The sequence below is a fragment of the Xyrauchen texanus genome, chromosome 47, assembly GCF_025860055.1.
Source record: "Xyrauchen texanus isolate HMW12.3.18 chromosome 47, RBS_HiC_50CHRs, whole genome shotgun sequence".
NCBI lineage: Eukaryota > Metazoa > Chordata > Actinopteri > Cypriniformes > Catostomidae > Xyrauchen > Xyrauchen texanus.
In genome coordinates, this window is record NC_068322.1 from 23976319 (window position 1) to 24003878 (window position 27560).

Consider the following 27560-nt stretch of genomic DNA (forward strand, 5'->3'; position numbering starts at 1 on the left):
ACAACTTTTACTCTCAACACACAGTGAAGGGATCTCGCTACTGATTACTCGCCACTATACTACACAATGAGTGATATCTAAACATTTACCAGCCAGTTTTACCTGATATATATTTACATTTGAGTTGCATAACTTGAATTTTGGTTGCAAAAGTGAGCGATTTCCTATCATTGTAGTAGAGGGTTGTGCATGGAGTAAAAGATTGATCTTGGGATTTGAGAATTGATATTGAGACTGTTGTGTTGTAAGAAAGGTGTTTATGTAATATGTACAAAAATAAATGATACTTTTGTTGCGTTACTTGTCACGTTTAATTGCATGTTTTGCATTTGTTGTTTTATATTTTACTCTCATACGTTATAAGAAAAAACACTTAAAATATGTATTATGAATACTTTTTGCTGTTTTATTGCTCATTGTGTCTTGTTACATTTTGATTTCTTATCTTATAACAAATAAATGTTGTGTTTATGTAACGCATAAAAAAATTCTATTACGTTTTTTGTTTGTAGCTTTACATTTTACATTTAATAGCATTTTTTGTTTTATTTAGTTTTTCTTACATTTAAAATACATTTTGTTGTTTATATAATATGTTAAATACATATAATACGAGGGGGGTCTGGGTATCTCCTCGCTGACTACCACCCCTGGAGTCAGGAGTTCAAATCCAGGGTGTGCTGAGTGACTCCAGTCAGGTCTCCTAAGCAACCTAATTGGCCCGGTTGCTAGGGAGGTTAGAGTCACATGGGGTAACCACCTCGCTCTCAATGGGGCATGTGGTGTGTTGTGCGTGGATCACGGAGAGTAGCATGAGCGTCCACATGCTGTGAGTCTCCGTGGTGTCATACACAATGAGTCACGTGATAAGATGCACGGATTGACGGTCTCGGAAGCGGAGGCAACTGAGACTTGTCCTCCACCACCTGGATTGAGGTGAGTAACCGTGCCACCATGAGGACCTACTAAGTAGGGGGGGGAATTGTAATTGGGCATTCCAAATTGGGAGAAAAGGGGATAAAAAACCAAACAAACATATTATACGCTTTTGTTTGTGTAGCTGCATTTTATTGAGTTTTGTTTCATTATATTTTGCTTTCTTACGTAATCAGAAATAGGTTTTGTTGTGTTTATTTAATGCTTTAAAATATATAAAAGTTTTGTTGAGTGTTGTGTGTAATTAGGTTTTCTTTTGTTATATTTTGATTTCATTGTGTTTACAAATACATTTTGTGTTCAAGTATTACGATAAAAATATATTATTCATTGTGTTAGTTAATTTCGTTTTTGTTTTGTTTTATTTCTTTTTTTGCTTATGTTATTAGATATCATTTTTGTTGTTTTTTTTATAATACAAAAATATGTTTCATTCTGTTACACATTGTGTTTAAATGCATCTTGTTTTATTTTGATTTCTTACTTTACACATAATACGTTTTGTTGCGTTTATGTAATATATTAATAATATATGTTGTTTTGTTGTGTTCTATGCATTACAAACTGCATTTATTTGCTTTTTATTGTTTTGTTTTATTTTGATATCTTATTTTTGTTTTAGAAATACGCTTTGTTGTGTTTATATAATACGTTAAAACGATGATTAATTGATAAATAAATAATTGCTATTTTGACGATTAATTGTCTGTTTTAGGGCTTTCATGATTATGATGATTCATTGTTATATAAATCCTCATATTTCTGAAGGCGTATGTGTGCTTCTGACACCTTATGAAGTTATTTATTCATATTTAACTTGCAATCATATAATATAATAGAGATATATTAATTAAAAACATTTAAATGACATGAAAAACAATATTTTCAAAATCAAATTATTTCCAAATATTTAAAATATGTCAATCATTTGGTCAGCTTTAGTCTTGGTCAATTTTACATTCGCTTTTGCGTCTGGAACCCAGCCAACCTGAATAGTATAGTATAGTATATTATATTATATTATATTCGTTACCTCAAATGGGTGTCAATCAATCTTTTTTGCCATTGTGCTTTACCCTGTTTATATAACACATATGTTTTCATAGAACTGTCAATCAATGGCATTTCTGAGGCGTAGCAAGTCAAACAAAAGCCTCTTTATTTTAGTAACACTTGAATCCCATCTGTTCATGTCACTGTATATATAGAAAACATTTCAACTTTGCTTCCCTTGAGGTCAGATGAGGTCATTGATAGTGTTTGTTTGTACCTGTACCTGTACTGGCAGACGGCTCCACTTGTATTTTGTTTTGCCGGCCTCAGTGGCGATGGATAATGGATGAGTGTGATAATTGACTCCATGTTGAAGTGTTCCGCCTCTAACTCTAACAGCAGCAGTCACACCGTCTAATTTCTGCAGGGATATCAAGAACATCATTAAATATTGAAGAGGCTATGATGCATTATGCCAGAATGATCTTACAAAGTTACTCAGACACATTTTACGCCTTTAACAAGCACAAAATGACATTTTGCTGTGGTGTTTGGACAGTATGATTATTAGGAGTTCGAAATTACTTAATTTCAAATTGAATTAAGTAATCTTTTACAAAATGAAGTGCAACATTTTTTTTTTATAAATCTTAGATATTTTAGGTTTTACTAATTTAATTTGGTTAAAGATCACAGAATTCAATTTGAAATGTGTTATGAAATAGTTTTTTTTTTTTTGGAGTGTTGGCCAATATGAACCTAAGAGATCTTACAGTAAAAGGAAGGGCATTCATCTTTTGAACATGGTTTACAGCATTATAGTATGTAGACTAAAGGTATAAGGATCTTTCTCACACAAAAGTGAAAAATCAATCATTCGAATAAACCGGTTCACTAAAATAAATCAGACTTTATATCGAATGGGTTTGATTCTCCTTCTTGCATAGTGTGCTTATAAACAAGGGTTTATATGTCTGAACGTGTCATTAAAATACACTCACCTAAAGGATTATTAGGAACACCTGTTCAATTTCTCATTAATGCAATTATCTAATCAACCAATCACATGGCAGTTGCTTCAATGCATTTAGGGGTGTGGTCCTGGTCAAGACAATCTCCTGAACTCCAAACTGAATGTCAGAATGGGAAAGAAAGGTGATTTAAGCAATTTTGAGCAGAAGACCCCACCGGGTACCACTCGTTTCCACTACAAATAGGAAAAAGAGGCTACAATTTGCAAGAGCTCACCAAAATTGGACAGTTGAAGACTGGAAAAATGTTGCCTGGTCTGACGAGTCTTGATTTCTGTTGAGACATTCAGATGGTAGAGTCAGAATTTGGCGTAAACAGAATGAGAACATGGATCCATCATGCCTTGTTACCACTGTGCAGGCTGGTGGTGGTGGTGTAATGGTGTGGGGGATGTTTTCTTGGCACACTTTAGGCCCCTTAGTGCCAATTGGGCATCGTTTAAATGCCACGGCCTACCTGAGCATTGTTTCTGACCATGTCCATCCCTTTATGGCCACCATGTACCCATCCTCTGATGGCTACTTCCAGCAGGATAATGCACCATGTCACAAAGCTCGAATCATTTCAAATTGGTTTCTTGAACATGACAATGAGTTCACTGTACTAAAATGGCCCCCACAGTCACCAGATCTCAACCCAGTAGAGCATCTTTGGGATGTGGTGGAACGGGAGCTTCGTGCCCTGGATGTGCATCCCACAAATCTCCATCAACTGCAAGATGCTATCCTATCAATATGGGCCAACATTTCTAAAGAATGCTTTCAGCACCTTGTTGAATCAATGCCACGTAGAATTAAGGCAGTTCTGAAGGCGAAAGCGGGTCAAACACAGTATTAGTATGGTGTTCCTAATAATCCTTTAGGTGAGTGTATGTCTATTGTACAAAGGTGCCTTAAAAAGTTCCTGGAAGGCAGAGTAGCCTGACAGGAGCAACTCGCGGCACCTTTATCACTCTCGTGAAAATATAAAAATTCCTATTGAATCCTATGGAACTGTTCAAAACTGTTTTCTGTTCAAATAAGTGTTCGCTTTTCACAATTAATGCAAATTGTGGGACAGTGTAGGGCATAAACACATAACTGCTGCATATAACTTGTGAAAGTGTAGCAAAGGGCACTAAAAAATAAATATTGGTCATTGGATTGGTGTCAGCCGATCTCAGTGTTTTTATTTATAAAAAAAATGTTCCTCCCCAATTTTGGAATGCCCATTTCCCAATGTGCCCTAAGTCCTCGTGGTGTCGTAGTGACTCACCTCAATCCGGGTGGCAGAGGACAAATCACAGTTGCTTCCGCATCTTAGACCGTCAATCCGGGCATCTTATGACGTGGCTTGTTGAGCGTGTTACCTCAGAGACCTAGCGCGTGTTGAGGCTTCACGCTATTCTCCGCAGCATCCACACATAACTCACCACACACCCCACCGAGAGCGAGAACCACATTATAGCCACCACGAGGAGGTTACCCCATGTGACTCTATCATCCCTAGCAACCAGGATAATTTGGTTGCTTAGGAGACCTGACTGGAGTCACTCAGCATGCCCTGGATTTAAAGTTGCGACTCCAGGTGTGATAGTCAGCGTCTTTACTCGCTGAGATACCCAGCCCCCAGCCGATCTCGGTGTTAAAAAATTGGTGATCGACATCAACCTCAAATTTCCTGATCAGTGCACCATTAATCAGAATTTAAAATGAATTATTAAGATTTGTTTTTTGAAAAAGCATATGAAGAACCCAGAGTCAGATGCAAGGCACCACAACACAGACTTCATAAAGTTTATTAGAGCATTGTGACTCCCTGAATCAAGATCAAATTCAATCATGAGGTGCCTAAACATTCCCTCAACGATGATGGCACTTGGATCAGGGGTTCATCTAACTGAGCTTTATAATAGATTTCGGTTGACATAGATTTTGATTGGATTATAACTAGCAGGGTGTCTCAGGGTAACAACCTTCTCTGACTTGCAGACAAACTGATTTCCTTATGTCAGGATATTTCAGGAATAGACTTGTTATATTTTGCTGTCTTACATGAAAATTATATGTAATATTTTTGGAAATATGTTTTGTTGCACATTGTGTTTAACTGCGTTTTGTTATATTTAGATTTCTTATATTATAACATTTTGTCTTTATGTAATACATTAAACATGTTTATTACATAAAATTTTTTGATTTGTTCTTTATTTAATTTTGTTATGTTTCGCGTTCGTTATAAGTGTTGTTGTGTTTACACGATGCATTAAAAAATTGTATATGCTTTGTTTTGTTGCATTTAATTGTGTTTTGTCTGTATATTTTGATTTCGTATGTGATAAGAAATCTGTTTTGCTGTGTTCATGTAATCTGTAAAAAATGTAATTAGTTTAGTTGTTCTTTGCTTTTAATTGCGTTTTTCATTTTGTTTTGTTGTTTTTATGTTTTGCTTTCTTACGTTATTAGAGAAAAGGTTTTGTTTATGTAAAACGTTAAACGTATATAAAACGTTTGTTTTTCGTTGCATTGCGTTAAATTGCGTTTTCTTTTGTTATATTTTGCTTTGTTATTTTATAACAAATAAGTTTTGAATTCATGTAATATAATAAAAAATATATGTGTTTTATTGTGTTTGTTGCATTCAAGTAATTATTGTATTTTATTTAGTTATATTTTGATTACTTTTATAATAAGTATTTTTGTGGTAATATTAGGGCTGGTGATTTAATGAGGTAATTTTGTGTGATTACTTATATTAAAAATAACACGTTCGAAAAATGTATGCAATTAATTATGTCCCCAGATTGTAATAATGAATATTTTAACATCTGAGCAATAAAAAGCTTAATAAACAAGCTTAAAGTAGCATCCGTTTTCAGAAAGGGGCAATAAGTGAAACGCGCATCTGTACAAATAACAAACCAAATTCAAGCTTGCTTGACACTAGCAACACAAGATGAGAACATATTCTTACTGTACATTCAAACACAGCTGTATGGAGCACAATTCCAAATGTAGGGATCATCTACCTGAGCTTTATAATAGATTTCAGTTGACATAGAAGTGTTTCATTATAAATAGCTGGGCAACCCAGACAAACAGATGTCCTCATGTCTGGATGTTTCAGAGATAGAGTCAGTCTCTGTAATTAAGTGTAATGGGCCGGTGAGTTTAAGAAAGGCCAGTGTTGTTTATTTGCCCATTAATGCTCTGTTTTCTCTTGTGTTTGTAAACGGGACAGAGGTGGGAGGAGAGTATGTAGCACTCCATAGACAGCAGTCGCTCCCACACAGACCCGTCATTCCACTGGTGGCCCGTATGGCGGATCAGAACACGTCCGGAACGCCAGCCATGACCGAGAGAGAGGCGTCACGGCTTGACAAGTTCAAGCAGGTTCTGGCTGGTCCGAATACTGATTTGGGTAAGCTACTGTTCTACAGATCTAATACTAAATATCTGAAATCTTACGCACTCCATCACCAATACATAGTGTGTCTCTTTTGAAGAAAATGTCAAAAATGATTTTATCATTTGTTCAACATAATGTTATTCCAAACCCATTTGACTTATTTCTTCTTTTGGACACTAAAGGTGAATTTTTGAAGAATGTCCTGACTTTTTAATGAGACTTGGGCTGTTAAGATTCAAAATGTAACAAATGCAGCATATGTTGCCCAAAAGACTTTATCTGATGTTTGATTTGAATGCTACCATGCAGCGGAGGCAATTCAGCGAATAATGAGTTAATTTCAGTCTGTTCATCATACAAAGTGTTGTATGGCTTCATACGATTTGGAATGGAGCACAAGAGTCTTTGTGATACTTTTATAATACTTTCATGCAGTTTTTGGGAAGCTACTTTAAAACTTTAGGTTTACAAGCTGCAAGATACTCATAATTTAAAGCAGTTAAACTATAGTCAAGCTACACATTTAAAAAAGTATTTAAAACAGAACACAAGCTGAGGCTGAGGATTACCAAATCTGGACACTTAAATATTGGAAATTCATAGCCTGGTCTGATGAATCTTGACTTTCGCTGAGGTACACAGATGGTAGGCCCACTGCAACCTCAGCTTTCTGTTCTTGGCTGATAGAAGAGGAACCCAACAAGGCATTTCCGTCTGCAGAACTGCTGCTCACTGGATGTGTTTTGTTTTTTAACACCATTCTGAGTAATCTTTAGAGACTGTTGTGCATGACAATCCCAGGAGATCAGCAGTTACAGAAACACTCACAAGCAGCCTGTCTGGCACCAACAATCATGCCATGCTCCAAATCACCGAGATCAAATTTTTTCCAATTCTGATAGTTGATTTGAACATGTGAACTGAAGCTCCTGACCCATATCTGCATGAATTTATGCATAGCACTGCTGCCACACTGTTTACTGATTAGATCATTGCATGAATAAATATGTGTACAGGTGAACCTAATAAAGTGGCTGGTGAGTGCATATGCAGTAAATAATGTGTACTTTAGTGTTTACCATTTGCATCAATGGCACTCATTCGCTAACACTATATGCAGCCATATACTCGGTTATTGTAATTTATGATGACACTGATATTACTGCAAATATGGGTGTATAAAAGTGTTAAAAGTTGGATAAAAAAATAAAATAAATAATTGATCTATTGTCACACATTATACATAAATTTTTTGCATATATACAGTGAAATAATTTTTTTCACATATCCCAACTAAGCTGGGGTCAGAGTGCAGGGTCAGCCATGATACGGCACACCTGGAGCAGATAGGGTCAAGGGCCTTGCTCAAGGGCCCAACAGTGGTGTCTTGGTGGTGTTGGGGCTTGAACACCTGTACCCTGTACTCAGTAACCAGAGCCTTAACCGCTGAGCCACCACAACCCCAACTTAAGAGTATTTGATTAGATTTGATTTCTTTTGAAGACTAATGCTGATGAAATGTTCTTAGAAAATGTTTCAATGCAAACTACTATAAACTTACTAAGGTAAGTTTGCACCAGCTCGCTAATAACTCTGCATGGCAGTTTGTTCATGGTGACTGATATTAACTGACTGAACAATGCAACTGATAGTAGGTGGAGCTCTAGGTCATGCCTACTAATGACTTGTACCAATGGCAGTAAGAAGGAGTTTAGCAGCCGGTAAGAAGTTTTCCTGAAAGTTTGCACTGGTGAGCTGATTCGAACTCAAAAACTTTCAATATTTGGTTGGAAATAATGTTGGGAGGGAATTTATATTTCCACCATGATATGATTGGACTGTCAAAATGAAGCTATGATATTATCGGTTTATATATATTTTTTACCACTCACACAGCTGTGGTTATGTCAACAGACAAATAGTTTTATGTGTAAGTTATTACATTTTGATGAAAGATTATAAACAATATACATTTTCTTATAAATGAACTGTTGAACCATGCTCAGTAAGACCAGCAACATTATTAAGTATGAGGAAGTATTAAGGAAGTTATTGGGTTAAACTTTGATTTCATGTTGACCTTAACAGTTTGCATTCTGCATGGGTTTCATAACACTGGCTCAGCGACACCTCTGGGGCTTAAACTAGACAGAGCCAAGAAGTCAGGACGGTGTAGATGTTGACAGGCCTCTGGTTGTATGAGTGTCAGTTCTGGTTTTGCTTGACTGGCTCTCTGGGCATCCCTGCCTCAGTTTGGTTCTGTTGCAGTTATTAGATATCTGAAATGACGAGTCAGATCTGCTATGGCACAATGAAATATGAATTAATTCTGTGTAATTAGGCTCTGCAATATAATGATTTCCCATTCCTCCTAAAGGACAATATGTCTGCCCTCTACTGTCAGCGACAGATAATAAGTGGAAATCATTTAATGAGCATTGTTTTCTTTCCTTTGTTTATGTATTTTCTCTTGAACATTTCTCTTTTTTGCTTGTTGGATGTTTTGGGGAGGGACAGTCTTGTTCTAAGGAGCATTAGATTGTACAAAAATGTGAATACACCCCTGAGTGAAAGAAGATGTCATCAGTATTTTTGGTCTGTTTTCCTGGAAGCGAAAGACTGTTTAAATGTTTATATCTAATTGAAGCACTATGCTTAAAGTCATATGTGCAAAGTCAGTGGGCAAGGCCATGAATTTTGGGTATTTTCGTGCAAGTATGCGCCAAGACTAGGCGCATGTGGGTTTGGCGAAATCATATGCACAACGCGCTAATGGGCTGGGTCAAGTACAGTTTAATTGAGGTTCTTCTCCGATTATTGCAGCATCTGCATCCTGTTATGCAGTCTATTCCCTCAAGCACCAGCAATATAAACTAAGACAACAGAAGTTGGTAGTGTAAATGGACTGTATGCGTTGAAGTAGAATTATAGAAATATGGACACACTACTTTTATATGCTTAGAAAATGCATTTGTGCCTTGCACTGCCACAAAAATTTGACTTAGAATTAGCACTCTCAAGGAAATTGGATAAGCCAGTGCACGGTCATTGCGCGTAGCGCTGTGTTTTGCTCACTCACGAAAATAGAGCACATTGAATAAAACCCTAAAAAATCCTGTTTTGATTTAATGTGATCTTTAACAAAGTTGTGCAGGGTTTTGAAATAAAAATGTGTTGATGTGCTATGTAGACATGCTCTCATGTTCAAAACTCAAAGAACTGCAAAAACAGCTTGTTTTCAATGATGTAAATGGTGTGCACCTATATAGCACCTTTTTAACCTTAGCGGTATTCAAAGCACTTTACACTGTGACTCATTCACCCATTCACACACACACTCAAACACAATGGCTAGAACTGCCATTGGGAGCAACTTGGGGTTCAGTGTCTTGCCCAAGGACACTTCGGCATGTGGAGTCTTGTGGGCCAGGAATCGAACCACCAACCCTGTAATTAGTGGCCGACCCGCTCTACCACCTGAGCCACAGCCGCCCACATGATGTCACAACCAAGAGCTCATTAACATATGACTGTCCACACGTTTATGTATTAACACTATTCAGTATTTAGCAATTTGACTCGCCCTGATAAAGGACAGTGCAAACGGCTGCGGTTAGTTTTCACATGCAATCGGTTAGCTAATCATAGCACACCTCATAATGAACTACATATTGAAGTCTTAAGTTAAACTCAATCAACAGAATTTGTAGCACAATGGAAGTACTGTAAATGGGGTCAGTTCAAAAACATACAAATAAATACTATTATAATATAGCCACTAAACCTAAACATTATACATGTTCTATGTGATTTTTCTGTCGTAAAAGGGTTTTCCGGCGTTGCGTCGTCATTGCAAAAAAGGATATAAATTTACCCAGATAAGGTTAGTAAGCAAATCTATCACACTTTAATAATTTTTTCATGTATAATGTTTATATCTTGTGGCTACACTTTTGAAATGGTGTGTACTTCAATGTTTATGAACTGGCCCCAATTCACATCCAACTGTTATTGGGATTTATTTTTTATTTATTTTTCTTAAATAAACGAGGCACAAGTCAGAATAATTTTTTGCGGTAATTAATATAATGCCACAAATGCTGTTGTAAGAGGTTAACTTGTATTGAACCCAAAATATTCCTTTAAAATTAAACTAATTGTTTTGTAAAATTATTTTTACGTATATAACAATGCTTTTTTAATTTACCTTAGTTTTTTATTAAAATTTGTATTCTGTCTTTTAAAAATATATTATACATTTTACATAATTATATGGTAATTTATATTATGACTTGAAACATTTAGTTTTTACAAGATTTTACAGAAAATGTACATGTATTGTTAAATCTAATAGAATGTTTTTTTTTTTTTTTTTTTGCTGTATGTCAACTTGGTTAACCAATTAAAAGATTTTTACTGTAGCATATTTATATTTTTACATTCAGTTTGTACAGTGATAATCAATCAAAATGAAAACTTTCTTCATTAATTGAAATTCATTTAATCAAATACGATGCATTTGACATTTTACTGCTAATATAATTTTTATAGTATTTACGTGCATCGTCTTAACTGAATTTTTCAGCATATAAGTTTAGGTAACACAGTTGACATATGAGAAAGTTTCTGTTTTAAATTAGTATGATTTTTTACAGTGATACAGTAGCAAAAAAAAAAAAAAAACCCTGTTTAATTATAATTGTCAGAGAAACAGAGAAAAATGATCAGGGGAAACTTAATTGTGTTTTTGGTGCAAAAAAACGAAATGGAATTGTTGTTTTGAATATCTGGCAAAATTGATTCTGAAAACCCGCCCGCCTCTTAGTAGAGGTCATGTCATGAACACCGTGAACTCAGACGAGTGGAATAAATGGTGTCCTAGTGCTGTTATACTGAATATCAGCACTCTTGCAACAGCACTTGGTCAATAAGATTCGAGGACTGGAACAGTAATAGTATGATAAATTATTTCTGTTTCTTAAAACGTTGTACCAAAGACTTTCTGAAAATATGAAAAACCAAACAGACACAAATGCAATTTGTAATATACGACGTACGCTAAAGAACAAGATGTTATTCTCACCCTTCAGAAGCTCTTGTTTAAAAACTGTTTTCTCAGTGGCTGTATGTGATGCTCATTGCTCACGGCTCACTGATGGATGTGTTTTTAAGAAGAATGGTGTGTTCAGAAGGTCAAAAGGTCAGTTTTCAACTTTGTGAGAAATAAAAATCTGCCACAATCACAGGAAGAAATTACTCCCTGATGCTGTCTGCTGTTGCCATGACGATGCATCACCTACCGTCTTACCCTTCTCTACTTCCATTCTACCGTTTCTCTGCCCTCTTTGTCTGTCTCAGATGGGGGAGCTGTGGCGCTCTCGTGCCAGTCTCACCACGGTTAATATACAACATCAAAGCCGTGAGTGCAGTCTGAATCATTTTCACTCCATTCAGAGGCACATTAAGGGATATGCGACACATAAATACTTTAGCTCCTGTAAGGAATTAAAGAACGTCATGTTGACAATGATGCACTGAGAAGAGCATTCCTGGAAAGAGACATGTTTTCATATCTGCCTGTGTGTGAATCCAGACTAACAAAACCTGAACTATTCAGCCTCATAGAAAGCCTCCAGAGAAAAAGAGAATATGCATTTGTTTTCATAAAACTGTGTCGAGAATATTAATAATAGAGGCAGTATTTGATGGCATGTTGGTGGAATAGTTCATTCACTCACCCTTATGTTGTTCCAAAACTGTATGACTTTCTTCTGTGGAACACAAAAGAATAGATATTTTTAAGTATCTTTGTTGTTATTTTTTTACACAATAAAATCTAAAATTGACCAAGGGTTGTCAAGCTTTAAAAAAAATTGAATTTTATTTCAATGTCGGAGTTGTAATGGGATTCTGCGACACATTTTGCCATGTAGGATTTACACTTACCAAGCACTTTATTAGGAACACTATATTAATACTGGGTAGGGTCTCCCTTTGCTCTCAAAACAGCTTCAATCCTTCATGGCATGGATTCCACAAGATGTTGGAAACATTACTTTGAGATTCTGGTCCATGTTTTGCATCACGCAATTTCAGCATATTTGTCAGCTGCACATTCATGCTGTGAATCTCCCGTTCTACCACATCCCTAATGTGTTCTATTGCATTCAGATCTGCTGAATGGGAAGGCCACTGAAGAACAGTGAACTCATTGTCATGTTCATGAAACCAGTTTGAGATTCCCTTGTTTTGAGAACTGGTGCATAATCATGCTGGAAGTAGCCATTAGAACAGTGGTTCCCAACCTATTTAACATTCAAAATCCCGAACAACCCCCTCTCCTTTGAACACCTCCCCCTCTCCTTTGAAGTAACTCACAATTAACACAGGCTCAATGAAAACAATTAGTAATATGCACCAATTCACAACAATAGATTTTCCTTGTAACAGGAGCAAAATATAATCTGTTAATGTGAATTTCAATGTACCAGAGGAGAAATCACTAATGCACAGATGTGTTCATTTTGCTTAATCTATAAAACTTAGAAATGTAGAACTAATGATTTAAGAACTTTTCTATTTTGGGATGGGATTTTCACCTAATATGGTATATGCATATTTATGATATTTGTTGTGAGGTCTAGTCAAATGATCCCTGAAGTTCTTAGGTCTATTTTGATAGTACAGGTTTCCCCAAAGGAGATCTTCCTGGGTTTACCCACCATCTGAGGGTGTTTGGTGCTCTGATGGCTCTCCAGTACGATATGAAGTAAAAGCATTAAGTTGTAGGAAAAAGCAACATGTCAAGCGATAATCCTATGATGATGTCATCAGAGTGTGTTGAATATCAGAACTGCATCGCCAATTATACTGAATTTTGTTGGGGGGACCTGTCAATTTCAAAGAACACAAACACCTTCTTTGTTCCAAATTGCATGTAAATTGCATATGATATTATATATATAAAAAATATATTATTTTCCCTTTAGATACCTATCCACAAATGTGACAATATTTTAACCAAAAAAAGTGTTTTGGAGGAACTCCATTTTAGTCTCAGCCTTCAAATTATGTCAATTTATACAATAAATATGGTTTTGATGCCCTTTAATGCTTTGTGTGACAGATCGCGGCAGCTGCACATTCATATGGAGCGGCACAACGCTCTCGCTCTCCAACATAGCATGAAAAAACATAAATGAATATCAGAGGTTATATTGAAAGAGTACAGCACCACTTACTGAAATGTGTTAAATATCTTGTAGTCAACCAATCTGTACATGTTAAAAAGACATGGATAATATCTTGTGCTTGTCCGTTAGCTCTCAAACCCTGGAGCACTCAATCGCGCGCCCAGTCTATTCATTCAAGTTTCATTTGCTAGTCTTTCACAACAAATCACACGCTCAATTCACACTTCGTCCATTGCCTCAATAAAACTAAATTCAATACAAATAAATACTAATAATCATAATCCAAATATAATAATAAATAAAATGCAACAAATAAATCCTAGTTTTCTTTTCATCAATTATGTTTTTCTCTTCTCCCTGATGCTTTGCCATAGTTGTTGCTTTCGTTTGGCTAGCTAGTCGGTTCTGATCCGCTCAGCACTGTACATAGGACAAGCAATTTGCAGTGTCTTTAAAACCTGTGTCCTTACCTACTCTCATGAGATGCGCACCTTTAAAAGCAGCCTATGTAAGATATACTGTATATTTTGTATTCATATTTCTTATAAACAAGAAAATATTATAAAAATTCTAAAAAATAGCACTATTTGATTGTGCTTTATTACAATAATATAACTTTTTTTGTAACCGTTTCACACATTAAATTATATTCTTCTTGTAAACCTTGTAAAGAAAAAAAAAAATTTCCCACCCCTGACATTGTCAGCAACAATACTCAAATAGGCTGTGGCATTCAAGTGATGTTTGATTCATTGATTTGTATTAACATGCCCAAAAAGTGCCAAGAAAACATTCCCCACACCACCACCACCAGCCTGGACTATTGACACAAGGTAGATTCAGATCCATGGATTCATGCTGTTGGCACCAAATTCTGACCCTAGCATCTATGTGCCTCAGCAGAAATCGAGATTCATCAGACCAGGCTATGCTTTTCCAGTCTTTACTGTCCAGTTGTGGTGAGCCTATGCCGACTACAGCCTCAGCTTCTGTTCTTGGCTGACAGAAGTGGAACCCGATGTGGTCTTCTGCTGTTGTAGCCAATCTGCCTCAAGGTTCGACGTATTGAGCATTCTGAGATGCTGTTCTGCTCACTACAATTGTACAGAGCGGTTATCTGAGTTTGCGTAGCCTTTCTTTCAGCTCAAACCAGTTTGGCCAATCTCCATTGACCTCTGTCATCAGCAAGGTGAATGTTGTGTGTGAATGTCCCAGGAGATCAGCAGTTTCAGAAATACTTAAACCATCCCGTCTTATACCAACAATCATGCCACGGTCAAAATCACTGAGATACATTTTTTCCCCATTCTGATGGTTGATGTGAATATTAACTAAAGCTCCTGACCCGTATCTGAATGATTTTATGCACTGCACTGCTGCCACTCGATTGGCTAATTAAATAATCGCATGACTAAGTAGGTGTACAGGTGTTCCTATTAAAGTGCTCAGTAAGTGTAGTTTTCTGCTACTGTTTTTTAAAATCGTGTAGCAGATGTTCCCCAGGAAAAACTCCATAGCTGTATCTCTACAGATTGACACATTGTTCTCCGTGCAATGTTATAATGTCATACTGGCCAGAACTTAATAGAACTTATGGCAAGTTGTGTCTAGTTTGTCTTCCAGTCCAAAATTCCTTGATTCATAGTCATTTTACAGTGGCTAACTCAAAGTTTATGTTGGATCATCTTAACACCCAACTTTTAAAATGGATACAGGCTTAAAAACTGCACCGAAGCCAAAGTTTGCACTTCTACAAACTTTTTTCAAACTTTATTTCTGTCCAGAAACTTGTCACCTGGCTTTTGGGTGTTGTATCTGGCTCATGACGCAATTCATATGAAAGAGGAAGAAAATTTATAATGCAATCAATGAAATGCAGCTGTGCAGTTATTCTGCGGTCTCGGAGGAAGTGTCAGGGTTGTACAGTACTTTCCCCAGACACCTGAACTACATATCATCCCTCAACAGCCTGCGTTAATACAGTGAAGTGTCTCTTTACAAGCACTGCATTACTTTATGGGTCCGCAGTGTGTTACTGTGTCCTTTATACGAGTGAACCGCCCCATTCATGAATCTACTTTATGAGTTTTAGAGCAAAAACTAAAGTTTTATAGCTTTCAATAGAGATGTTTTACACTTAGGAGACTGGCATTATATCTGGTACAACCCCTAGTGAGCTGCTACCAAGACAGCATTTTTAGGCATTGTAAGCCAAGATTACATCCACTTTTTGTGCTGTTCTGTCATATATATATATTTTTACAGGTTTACTGTATGTACCAACAACTGTTGGTATACTGTGTATTTATACTGTATGTTTTTATATATACAGGCTATTCTGTCCTCTGCATGCGTATACCTTGCGCATGCATTTACGTATTGTAAACACTGTTGAAGGTGATGAAGAGGCTTTAATGACTACTCAGATGAGGAAGTACATTTTTCACTTTTACTTGAATTTCTTGAGTGCAATCATGTAATTTCTCCCAATCTCCTTGTTACACACTTCCATGTAAAACTGAAAGTAAAATACATAAATGGTTACTTGGATGTATATAACCATAACACATGGTACCATCGATAAATTACAGGAACTAATTTAATGAGACATGGCTGTTCTCTGAATCTAATTGCATTGAGCACATTGCCATGCTAGGTTTCAAAATAGAGAAATCAACTAGATACAAACACAAAAGTATCTAAAATTGCAATTATAAACAATAAAACTTACAAGCAAAGTTATCCAGGGCGTTACACAACAGATGGAAAGAGATGAATGTCAAGATGCATGAAAACAAAAGAAAGTGTGTTCTTTATTCTGCTGAACTGAAAATGGCTGCTGAGCTTTGTATAATCTGTTATATGACTGAACAACACAACAAATAAAGTTTGACCAGAATTTGGCCAGAATTGATCGGGTCCTGTCTCCCTCAATGGATCGCCAAGCCGGGACACTGTAAGCTTGCTCAATTTCCTGCTTGTTGCCAGTTATGCCAAGCAGATTCGGAAAGCGGTCTTCCAGGAATTCCCTCATATTCTGACCCTCTGCTTCCTCAGGAATTCCAAAAATTCGGACGTTATTCCGCTGCTTACGATTTTCCATATCCTCCAGCTTCTCCCAGACGTGCTCCAAATCCACCTTGGTCACTAGCGGATTAGCAGCTAATTCCCTCTCCGATGACTCAGATAATCGATCCGTTTCTCAACAACTGCCTCTCTTGTAACTACGTCAGTAAATTTTGTCTCCATGGCTGTGATCGAATGACGTATTGCAGCAAGATCCTCCAAGTCAGCAATGACCTTCGTCAGCATTGCCGACACGTTCAACTATTCGACGAATTTCATTCACTTCTCTGGCCAGATCGCTCGGGCCCTCGGGCGGGGCATCAGCTTGAGCACGTAAGTGTCTTTTAATGTCTCCAGAGCCCAAGGATTTTGAATTCTTATCTGACTTATTGATTTCCTAGAACAGTTATGGATCAGGGTGTATCGAATCTCACAGGTTTATGACACAAAAAGTATAAAAACTTTTATACTATGCAAAGTGCGCAGAGCTCGCCGTTCACACATTTGAACCTCACATGGTGTCTCTCGACTGTCCCTGAGACTGCCTTTTTGAAGATTCAACTCCGCTCTCTCAGGCCATCAGCAGCGCTCACTCAACCCAGAATGCGCTTCTTGAAATGCTGGTTTGAGAATCTGCGAAATGAGCAATCGGCCTGAGGTAATGGAGCTCAAACATTGTTGTAGTGAAGTTGCAAACCTTATAACCTAAATATAAGCAAAGTGTAAATCATAGTTAAAAACAAGGAAAGGGAGTGTGGATAGACCGTGAGAATTAGCTAATATTACTTTTGGAATTGTACGTGTCCCATTGCCAGAGAGCACGAGGATGTGCTACGCAAACATGGTAGTGCAGCAAAAGGTGAGCAAGTAGGCTACAGTACTATTTGATAATAAATAAATAGATAAGTATAGTGTCTTGTTGTTTTGCCATCATGTCAGTGCATCTGCCAACTAGAACGTTAGTGTTTCCTTGAATCCTGGTGAAAACACAAAAAATCCCTGCATCAAATCCAATAAACATGTGTGATCTTTCAGATCTGTGTGGCCTAATTTGCAGGCTCAGTTTAAACTGAAAAGCGCACCGATTCCGCATAAACACAAATACGTTTTATCACTTTTAGAGGCATGTTTGATGACTTGTTTAACGCAAATAAAGGTCATTTAGAAGATGTTCAATGACATGTGATAACAGAGAAATAATTGTCTGTTTACAAATGATAAGGAAAGTTTGGTAGACCGGATTATCTAACAGCAGTTGTAAACCATTATAAAATAAACAGCGAGATTTAATATACTTCAACACAACAAAACAATCACATAATTTCAGATGTGTACTTTACCTAATCATTTGATAATTTAATAAATATTGGCCTATAGTCTATATTTCACCCAGAGGGGTGCCTCAGCCCATGTGGGAAAAGGGGCAGTTGCTCGGACCACTGTAGCTACCACCTGTGTACGTGCTTGGAACCAAGTTGTAAAGGTATTCATGGAAAGGAGGAGGTGAGAACCGGCTTGCCGATATAAATAATATTTTAATATCAAACTGAACCAAAAGACAAACACACACACCCAGGTGTCAGACAACTGTTCATAAATCTCTCTCTCTCTCACACTGCCATCCTCAGTCGGCCTTTATCCCTCTCTGAGGCTTAATTAGCCTGATTAGGGGCCGGGTCTGCAGCATCACCACCCAGCCCCGCCCTCCGCCCTGCCACACAAGTATACTAGAGAGAAATATAATGTCGGAGCAGGATTTGAGCTAATGTTTTTTTTACCGGCGAGCGCGAGCGGTACTTGAGTGGAGCATCTGCTTGGGCCGTGAGTGGTTGAGTGGAGCACACCTCCATGGAGCGGGTTATTGAGCGGAGTGTCACACCACTCCTCTTTGCTCACATGCTCTGGTCCCTGACGAATGGTGTTTGGCATTCACTTTTTGCTCTCTCTCTCTCTGTGTGTCTCAAAAACTCGCATTAACTGTTGCTGGTGTAGACATTCTTTAGAAATCCTGTTGAAGTGGCAGAATATGTTATTTTGTAGCTTTTGTGTTTTAAGAGATTATAGAGCTAACACTGCCAGTGTAAGTCCATTCAGTAAGGTTGTGTTTAATTCACTGTGTGGCAGCATGTGGAGCACACAATAATAGACCAACCTCTAGCTGAACACAATGATGCACATGTAAAGGCAGTATAATGTATAGTGTGTAGAGGTGATGTTCTTTATAAAGAACACACAGTGATCTGCAGTGTAGCCATTTCCTCTTACTGGAGACCTGAGATTGAACATTTAAAGAATGGTTCAGCCACAAATGGAAATGTGCAATTTACTCACTCTCATTCCAAACCCACTCTTCTGTAAAACACAAAAGGATATTTTTAGGCAGTGTTCATGCTATTCTTTCCCAAACAATGAAAACATATTACAGTAGTTTAGCAACAATGTCTGTCAAGCAAAGAAAATCATATGTGAAATCAATATGACTCCTGCACTAAAGTCCAAGTTTTCTGAAATCATAGGATATGGCAAGCTGAATTGACATTTAATCATGTGCAGGATTATGACAAGAGATATTGATATAACAAATAGTGTGATTTCTCATGGAAATAAATATTCTTTATATCATAAATTGGAATTTCAACATTGTAATTATTATCAAAAATGAAATTACAACTAGTAGAATTTCATAATGATCTGTCATTCTCTCCTGTTCAAAGCACAATTACAGATGTCTTGTTCATTTCTTAATATTTGAAATTGTATTTCACATATCAGCAATCCACTTCTTTCTATTAACAATTATATATTCTTATATCAGTAATGATATAGTCACTTGTAAAAATATGCATGATATCAACAGTTGAATTTAGGGCTGCCCCCGACCAATGATTTTCCTAGTTGAATAGCAGTCGTTAGTTTAAGCCATTAGTCAGCGACTAGTCACCCATTTATGATATAAATTTAATTATTTAAATATATATATTTTGGGGGGGCATCAGAGAATGGTTTGAGTTCCAGGTCTGAGAAAGAATGTTATACATTGCTAACACTGTTCTACATTACAGAGAATTACTAAACCGTAATAATGAAACTTTAAAATATCAATTTACAAGCGCACACGAAGCGAGCCACAGCGACACTGGCAAAAGAGGTAATGTTCCTAAATGTGTCGAAAAAACCAGCAAGTGTACTGTCTGAACATTTTGTTCATTTATAGAGAGAAATGTACATTAGGGTTGTGTCGACAGACGATGATCTCTGGGATCGACAATGGTCAGAGTGTTGGCCAATAGCTGATGTCTTTGATCATATCAAGACGATATTTGACTCGTTTTCCCATGTATTAAATAATTATTATTAGGCTATTATTATTATCAAATTAATATTACAAATAATTTGCCTGTAGACACAAAGACATGTGGTTGAAGAAACACTTTATTATATTATATGAGCATATATGACGCGCTGATATGGAGGCGTAGAGTCTTGTGGAACACGCACATGTAAAAGGTTCTCACTCTTTCTTTGTTTCTGTCTTCCAATTTTTGTTTTTGCAAGAACAGTATTGTCTATGAGTGCTGCAAATGACCTCACACATCTCAGCTCAGGAGGTACTTTGAGTTCAATTCACTTTTGGCTCACTGAACGTTATGGTTCGACTCATCTCGAGTTTACTCGCTTTACTTTTCTGAGCTTCCACTGCAGTTTAGTGCCGCCTCAACGTGGGTGGAATTATAGGCTGATCTTCATAGTTTCGCCGCTTCTGCTGCCGTGACATCAACTTAAACGTGACACAAACATTACTGACCATAAACGACAACACGACTGCTAGCTGTTAGCTACTAAAGCAGTTGTTGCATGGTGATTTTACACAAGTGTAACAGTTAAATTGGCCTGGTTGTTTTAGAAGCTGGTCAACTAAATAAAGTGAAGCTTTCAAGCAGAGTATAGAGTTAAAGTAAGAAAACGTACCATCCTCCATCGTGGACTCCAATAACGCCGTGGCCGAGTCCAGGGTGCTCTCCCTCCCATTGCCATAGATAGCATCCATTAGGTCAAACCACTTCCACTTTCTTTTGTTTGAACCACTCCGGCTGTTGTAGTCCTTGATAGTTCTGTAGTCAATTTTAAGTTTTTTTTTTTTACTTTTCCCTACTTTAGCCTGCACGTCTACCACTTTTACCGGTAGTAGCCATGTGCGGCCAACAGCTGAAACACTTCCTGAAAGACTAGCAGGATGTCCTGTGTCGCAAATTCAGTGATGCGAATAGTGACGATTCTCTCTGACCAATCAGTGATCTGCAGGATTTTGACTTCACATTTAGTATCAGCTCTGCTCACTTGGAACCTCGACCAAGGAGGTACTAAAAAAGTATCATGTACCAGGTACCAGATACTATCCACAGTGGAAAACCCCCCAAAACGCGAGTCGAGCAGTTAATTGTGACCACACCTCTGCAGCTTATACATCTGTGATTACAACATAAAACACGTTCACCTCGAACCAATCAATAATTGGTTGCAGCAGTATCAATAATTATATTTTCTTCTAGTTTAAATAATTTTTTTGAAATCATGAATTTGTATTTCTGCAGATAATGATGTCATTTTTTGATATCACATTTTTGTTTTTACTAGTGCAAATGTAATTATATCAAGAATTAGTCTTTCACTAGTGAAATCTGAATTGTAGATAATAATTAATATCCTGCACATGATTAAATGTTGAAAGGGCTTGTGATATGTTTTCACTATTGTTGTGAATATGAATAATTATAAAGTTTGACAGGCCCAGTACCTGTTCACATTTTAGTGTTCATTAGCACGAGTACATGATTATATTATAATATGTTTTGGTTGAACTTTAAATACAGAATCATATAAATACAGGATCTCGCTTTGGGGAGCAGCCATGCAGAAATCCTGTTAATTCCAAATTCTTCATTAAGTTGTATATCATCAAGACTCCGTTCCCTGACTAATGAATGCATTTTTGCAAATCTTCCACTATGCTTATTCAATGCTATAATGGCATTACTACAGAGGGCATGAGAGTGTATTCTCTCTGGGCAGATACATGTGCTTGTGTAGTATATGAGGCAGGTAGGTTGTCCTGACACATTAAAGGCTAGCTTTAATGTGCGTGCTGCTTTACGTGCAACTTTATAGGGAAAGCGCTCAATTCATTAAACTCAGAGCCACTCAAGGGTGTCTCCTCGGCTCGTACCTTTGAACTCTCATTTGCGCTGTCAGCCACAAAAATTAGTCAATGAATCTTTTGCCCTGGCACTTAATTAAACTATCTGTTATATTTTCTCCACGTTGCATTAATCTCACGACGGGGGGATATGGAGCGAGGTTGGCTGTACATTCTTTTTTTTTATATACTGTCATTGCCACTGTCTTTGTCCCCTCGGAGACAGTGACCTCAGATGATTTCGTGATCATCCGGACAGTCGTTCCTGAAAAGCATCTGTGGTTGCAAGCTTTGTTAATCTCCCACATCCTTTTCCTGGTCATATTTGAGGCCAAATTGAAAAGGCAGGAAAAATAAGTTATATTTTGCATACAGAAAATGAAGGCTGTTTTTAGGACTATTAGCATTTTTTTTGACATTGTGCTATTTTTCTCATGACAAGTAACACCCCCACCCGCCCTAATCACATGCTCATTACCGTAATGCGAAAATAATATATATTATAATATGATATACTGTACACAGAAACAGAAGAATTCAGGATGGGGACAAATACTTTTTCACAGCACTGTATAATGATACGTTATAATCGTGAAGAACACTGAAAACCCTAGAAAGTTTAATTTACTCAATTGACTGAGTACACTAGTTCTCTCAATTTAATTGAGTAATGGCTTCTGCAAAACTTGTGTAATTAAGTTCACTTAAGTTTGAGATTGTGTAGAATGAACTCAACTATTTAAGTTAACGTAACTAGATGCAAGTAGATTGAACTCTTTTACTATTTAAATATTGTTGTTTATTGTTGTCCACTTAATACTTTTAGTTGAATTGACTAAACTTTAGATAATACAATAACACCAATCAAATAAAGAACATTATTATTGATTTCAGGTCTGTCATTAAATGAACTTAATTCTCCACTGAAATGCATTTAAACCTGTACTTCAGTTGCAAATGCACAAGGTGAACTGTGATGAGTTAACAGGGTCCACCTTGACCAAAGGGGACACAAATCACCCTAATGGTGTCATCCCACGAAACTAGTTGCAACAAAACAACATAAATTATACTGCAAACGAGCTAAAACCTCTATAAATTCTTATAACAACTATTTCAATGCCCTTTATCCAAGGAGAACTAATTAAATAATTCAAGAGCAAGGCATTGTTTAGTTGAAGTTTTATTAGGTTTAAGGAACATAGTATGAGGTTTGCAGTGTATTTATACATCAGGATAGTATTTGTTGTACTGCCTTTATACGGATTTAAGTAAAAGAACATTTGCATTAAAAGTATTTTTCATTGTAAGACAATGAGTTTTTTTTTTGGTCTTATTGCAGTTTCACTAACATAAGCCCAAAGTTCATTTTCTAACCATAGTCAACATCAATGAGATTCCATGTCTTTATTAAACCCCTCCAGATTGATATTCTCATTCTGAAAATGATGTGGGTGAGAGCAAATAAATTACATCTGGGTATTTCAATAGAGCACGGCATCCCATTTCCTTGAAAATATGCAATTTTCACAAATCTATTCTTTCTTCTACCCACGGCTGGCAATCAGCTGTCAAACAAACAAACAAACAAACAAAAACATTGAAATAACACTGTGAAGGCAAACATTTTGCAGAGATGTTCTTTAAAAATGTGTTCACCCAAAAATGAATGTTTTGTCATTATTTACTCACCCTCATGTTGTTTCAAACCTATATGACTTCTGTTGTGAAATGCAAAAGGAGATGTTTAGCAAAATGTTCATGCTGCTTTTTTTGTTCTCAAAAATGAATGGGTGCTGAGGCTGACAAGCTCAAAAAAGGACAAAACAGATTAGAAGGTCTCTTTGGACTTCTTAAACCATTTCTGCATTCATATAGAAAGTAAATCACTTTCTTAACTTATTTTAAAGGGTCATATCTGAACTTTTGCAGCATTTGATTTTTTTCACACAAACTCTACTTCTGTTAATCGACCATTTTCTGCTTATTTGTGTAGTTTAGCTTTAATAAGTAATTTGGGTGGAAGGTTTTACAACTTTGCTGGTCTAATTTCCCTTCCTTTTAAACACTTTTAGGACATAAACTCTCATATCAGCTTATAATCAGCAAACTCTCTTATGCAAAAATAATATTGGCATTGAGAGCAAATTTGTGTCAATTTAGAAGAGTTGCGGCACCTTTGAGGCTTCTCGGCAGATCGCCATCAGGAATCATTAATAATATGGAAATAAGTAGACCATATTTATGTAAGTCACTCGCATCTGCATGACAGTCAGAATAATACTATCCATTATTCATATGCTTCAATCTTCATTTGCCCCCCCTCCCCAAAAGAAAAAAAAACCTCACAAGAAACAGCCATTGCTGATTTCAGAAAGGTTTATTTCGAGAAAATGAAAAAATTTTTACCAGAAGGCTCCAGTTGTTTTTACAGCGCATTTTGTCTGTTGTGTATGTTTTTAAACCAATCTCAGATTTCACATTCGGATTGATTTTTGATGTTACATAAAATATATGCACATTACAGGCATGTTTTTTAGGTCTTGAGAAATGACTAATCCACATCCAACACATTATGATCGATGTCATCAACCTGTGAATGTGGAGAATCATTACAAATCATGTAAAACTACATTGAATCTGGTGTTTTTATGAAACAGAGGCTTTAATTTATTATCCTGTATTTCCACTTACGTCATCTCCGCATATTCCGTGGGATGTGCTCATGGGTGCTTATGGTTTGAGGTGTTTTTTTGCGATAACATTGATGGTGTCTCAAGGGTCTTCAACATACCCAAAGTAACCCCAGACAGCGGACTTCAACTGCTTTAAAGGTTCAGGTTCGGACATGTCTGTATGATGCACTCATGCTGCGCTCCGCTCGTGCCGCACTTCTAATTTGCTTGTGCTCTGCACTCGCGACACCTTTAAAACAGTCAAATGTAACATGAGGAAGGCACAATTTAAAGATTTATTTTATCTCGGCAAGTTTATTTGATGCTGTGTAAATGTTGCCGATTCTGTCTTAATTAAACTGATTTGGATTTTAGAAATGTTCTGAAAAAAATTCTGTCATCAATGAGAAGATTTCAGCGGAATGATAATCATCCATTTTAAAACCAGTTATATTTTTAAACCCTTGAAACTGTTACATCCTTAATATTTATATATATATATATATATATATATATATATATATATATATATATATATATATATATATATATATATATACTGTATATATTTCTTCTATTTGTCTCTTTTAGATGAGCTACGGAAGTTAAGCTGGTCTGGAATTCCAAGGCAGGTTCGGCCCATCACGTGGAAGCTGCTCTCAGTAAGTTTAACAATCCCAGCACCTCCTCTGTCCTCACACTGCTTCATTAGAATAGCACATCCATTAAAAGATGAATCAAAGAATACATAATACATTCTACATAAATACACATTTATAAGTCATTAGGCTTTAGCTAATGACTTAAACTGCCTAGAAACCCAGAGGTCCAGTAGACTGAAAACTAATGTTAAATTAAAGAGTTTCAGTGGCTGTGAATGGATCTTCTAGAGGTATCTTCAGAAAATCTCCACTTGTTTGAGATGTGAGTTCAACAGAAAAAAAGAAGATGGACCTTTTTGTGCATTGGCAATTATTACTATCTGTGACAGTATAAAACTAGACATTATAAATAGAAACTTCTGCACACAACCTTGATTGGCCATATTGGATGTTGTATTTGTTTTGGTCACTGAAAATGGTATCAAAATATAACAAAGGGACATAATAAGAAATTAATAACCCTTCTAATGAGATACTTCACTGGAAAGCTTTAGTAAAGAGACTAAAAAGCTAAAGAAAAATGTTAGACAGCCTTTGGCCTTCTATTAATTGTGTTAACAACAGTGCTAAAACAATGTTATTAGTGTCAGTGTCATTAGGGCTATTTAGGCTATTTTCTTAAGGATTAATGAATTAATTCCCCCAAAATGAAAATTCTGTCATTTTATATTCACACGCATGTTGTGGCAAACTCGTATGTTGTTACTGTTTTTATTTTGTTGGGGTCTGTGGAACACCAAAGGAAACTTTTTTTGAAGAATCTTTACATACCTTGTTTCCATACAAGGACCATTTAATGGTGACCACATCTGTCAAGCTCTATTGGAAGCGAGATATGGGTTATGCGTGTTCATGCCCTCTGACAGACAGGAGGGCAGCACTGAGCCCTCATGCCATACTGATAGATGAAGTGCCAGTCTGAAACCAGGATGGAACAGAGGGAGAGATTTGATACTTGGACCCCCTTCTAGGCTAGTGTTTGGTCTCTCTCTCTCACACACACACACACAGAGAAACATCCAATTCACCCGTGTGACCTTCATTTGCCTATGGCAAGCTCATCTGTCATGTTGACTTGAACCCTGGACTGAAGCCCCACTCAATCAAACCCCATCGATCCACACTATTGAGCTGCGGCTCAGGTGTGTGGTATGTGAGTTAATCGGTGTGTGTGTGTATTTGTGTTTTAGTGAGTGCAGAGCAGCTCTGAACAGCTGGAATTCATCCTTTAACAAGAGTAATGACCGGTGGAGGGCGGCAGTGCCGTTTGAATGGGTGCTCTAACATGTGATCAATGCTTTACATCCTGCTGACGTCTCTAGACTGCCACCAAACCCATCTCGAGACTTCCTTAAGAAAAAAATAGTTTTTCTTTTGTCTGTTACCCGCTAGAAAGTAAAGATTTCATTACTGGTATTTGATAAAGCATCATTATTTTCTTAAATTGTTGCTCATATGTAGAGTTAGAAATTTGACCAAACCTCTAACCATAAGTATTACATTTTTATGTGTAACACATCCCATACGATTTGTGCGATGGCCATTATGAATGATGCCTAGAATTGTCTGGCTTGTTTAGGAGATGTGTGCTATTCGTTTTCTTAGTGACTGGACGTACAGTTTTTGCAATGAAAGAAGTACCCGTGCCATATCTAGAGACCAGAATATCATTGAGACTTGGAGTTGGGCTCCTTTGATTTGAGCCAGTAAGAAACACCTAGTTACCACCCAGAACAGTCTAGCTACAACCTGATCAAGAACACCCTAGCATTTACTTAGCAGCCAATTACAACACCTTAGCAAACTTTTAGCAACACCCAAGCAACAACCTGGAGCACACCAGCAATTTCCTAACAATCACCCAGAACACCCTAGAAATTGTCATGGCAAAAAAATCCTATCTACCATCCAGAGCACATTTATAATCATTAACAATTGTCCAGAACACCCTAGTAATTACCTAGCAGCTTCCCAAAACACCATAGCAATAACTAAGCAACACTCTAGCAATTGCCTTGGCAATGATTGAGGTCACCCCTGCAATTATCTAGCAACCACCCACAACACCCCCTCAACCTCTAGAAACATTCTAGCAATGCCCTAGCAACCACCTAGAACACACAAGCCATTGCCTAATTATCATCCAGAACACCCTAGAAATTGCCTTAGCAATACCTTAAAGGTGCACTTATTAATTCTAATCCAATACACTTTTTGTCAAATTCTGCAAATATCTACTCTCAGTCTGCTAACTGTTCGTTCTGTGGGTGGGCTGAAAAAAATCTAGTATTTGTACACATCCCTGGCTCTGTAAATGGGACAAAGTGGAACAGACCGAGCCGCACAACACTACTCCAGCCAATCAGCAATAGGGGGTGGTTCTTGCACGTGCACAGGGTGGGGGGTGGGGGCAGAGCGACGG

At 37.0% G+C, this 27560-nt stretch overlaps 1 protein-coding gene across 3 annotated transcripts in view; it reads left to right on the forward strand.

The window, feature by feature from the left end:
* The window catches only part of tbc1d22a (TBC1 domain family, member 22a), a 180446-nt gene that overhangs the window by 5121 nt on the left and 147765 nt on the right, over positions 1 to 27560 (forward strand). For all 3 annotated transcript variants that reach the window (XM_052120295.1, XM_052120297.1, XM_052120296.1), the window contains exons 4-5: positions 6181 to 6360; positions 25068 to 25138. In XM_052120295.1, coding sequence (XP_051976255.1) covers positions 6181 to 6360; positions 25068 to 25138 — 251 coding nt within the window. The remainder of the gene's footprint in view (positions 1 to 6180; positions 6361 to 25067; positions 25139 to 27560) is intronic.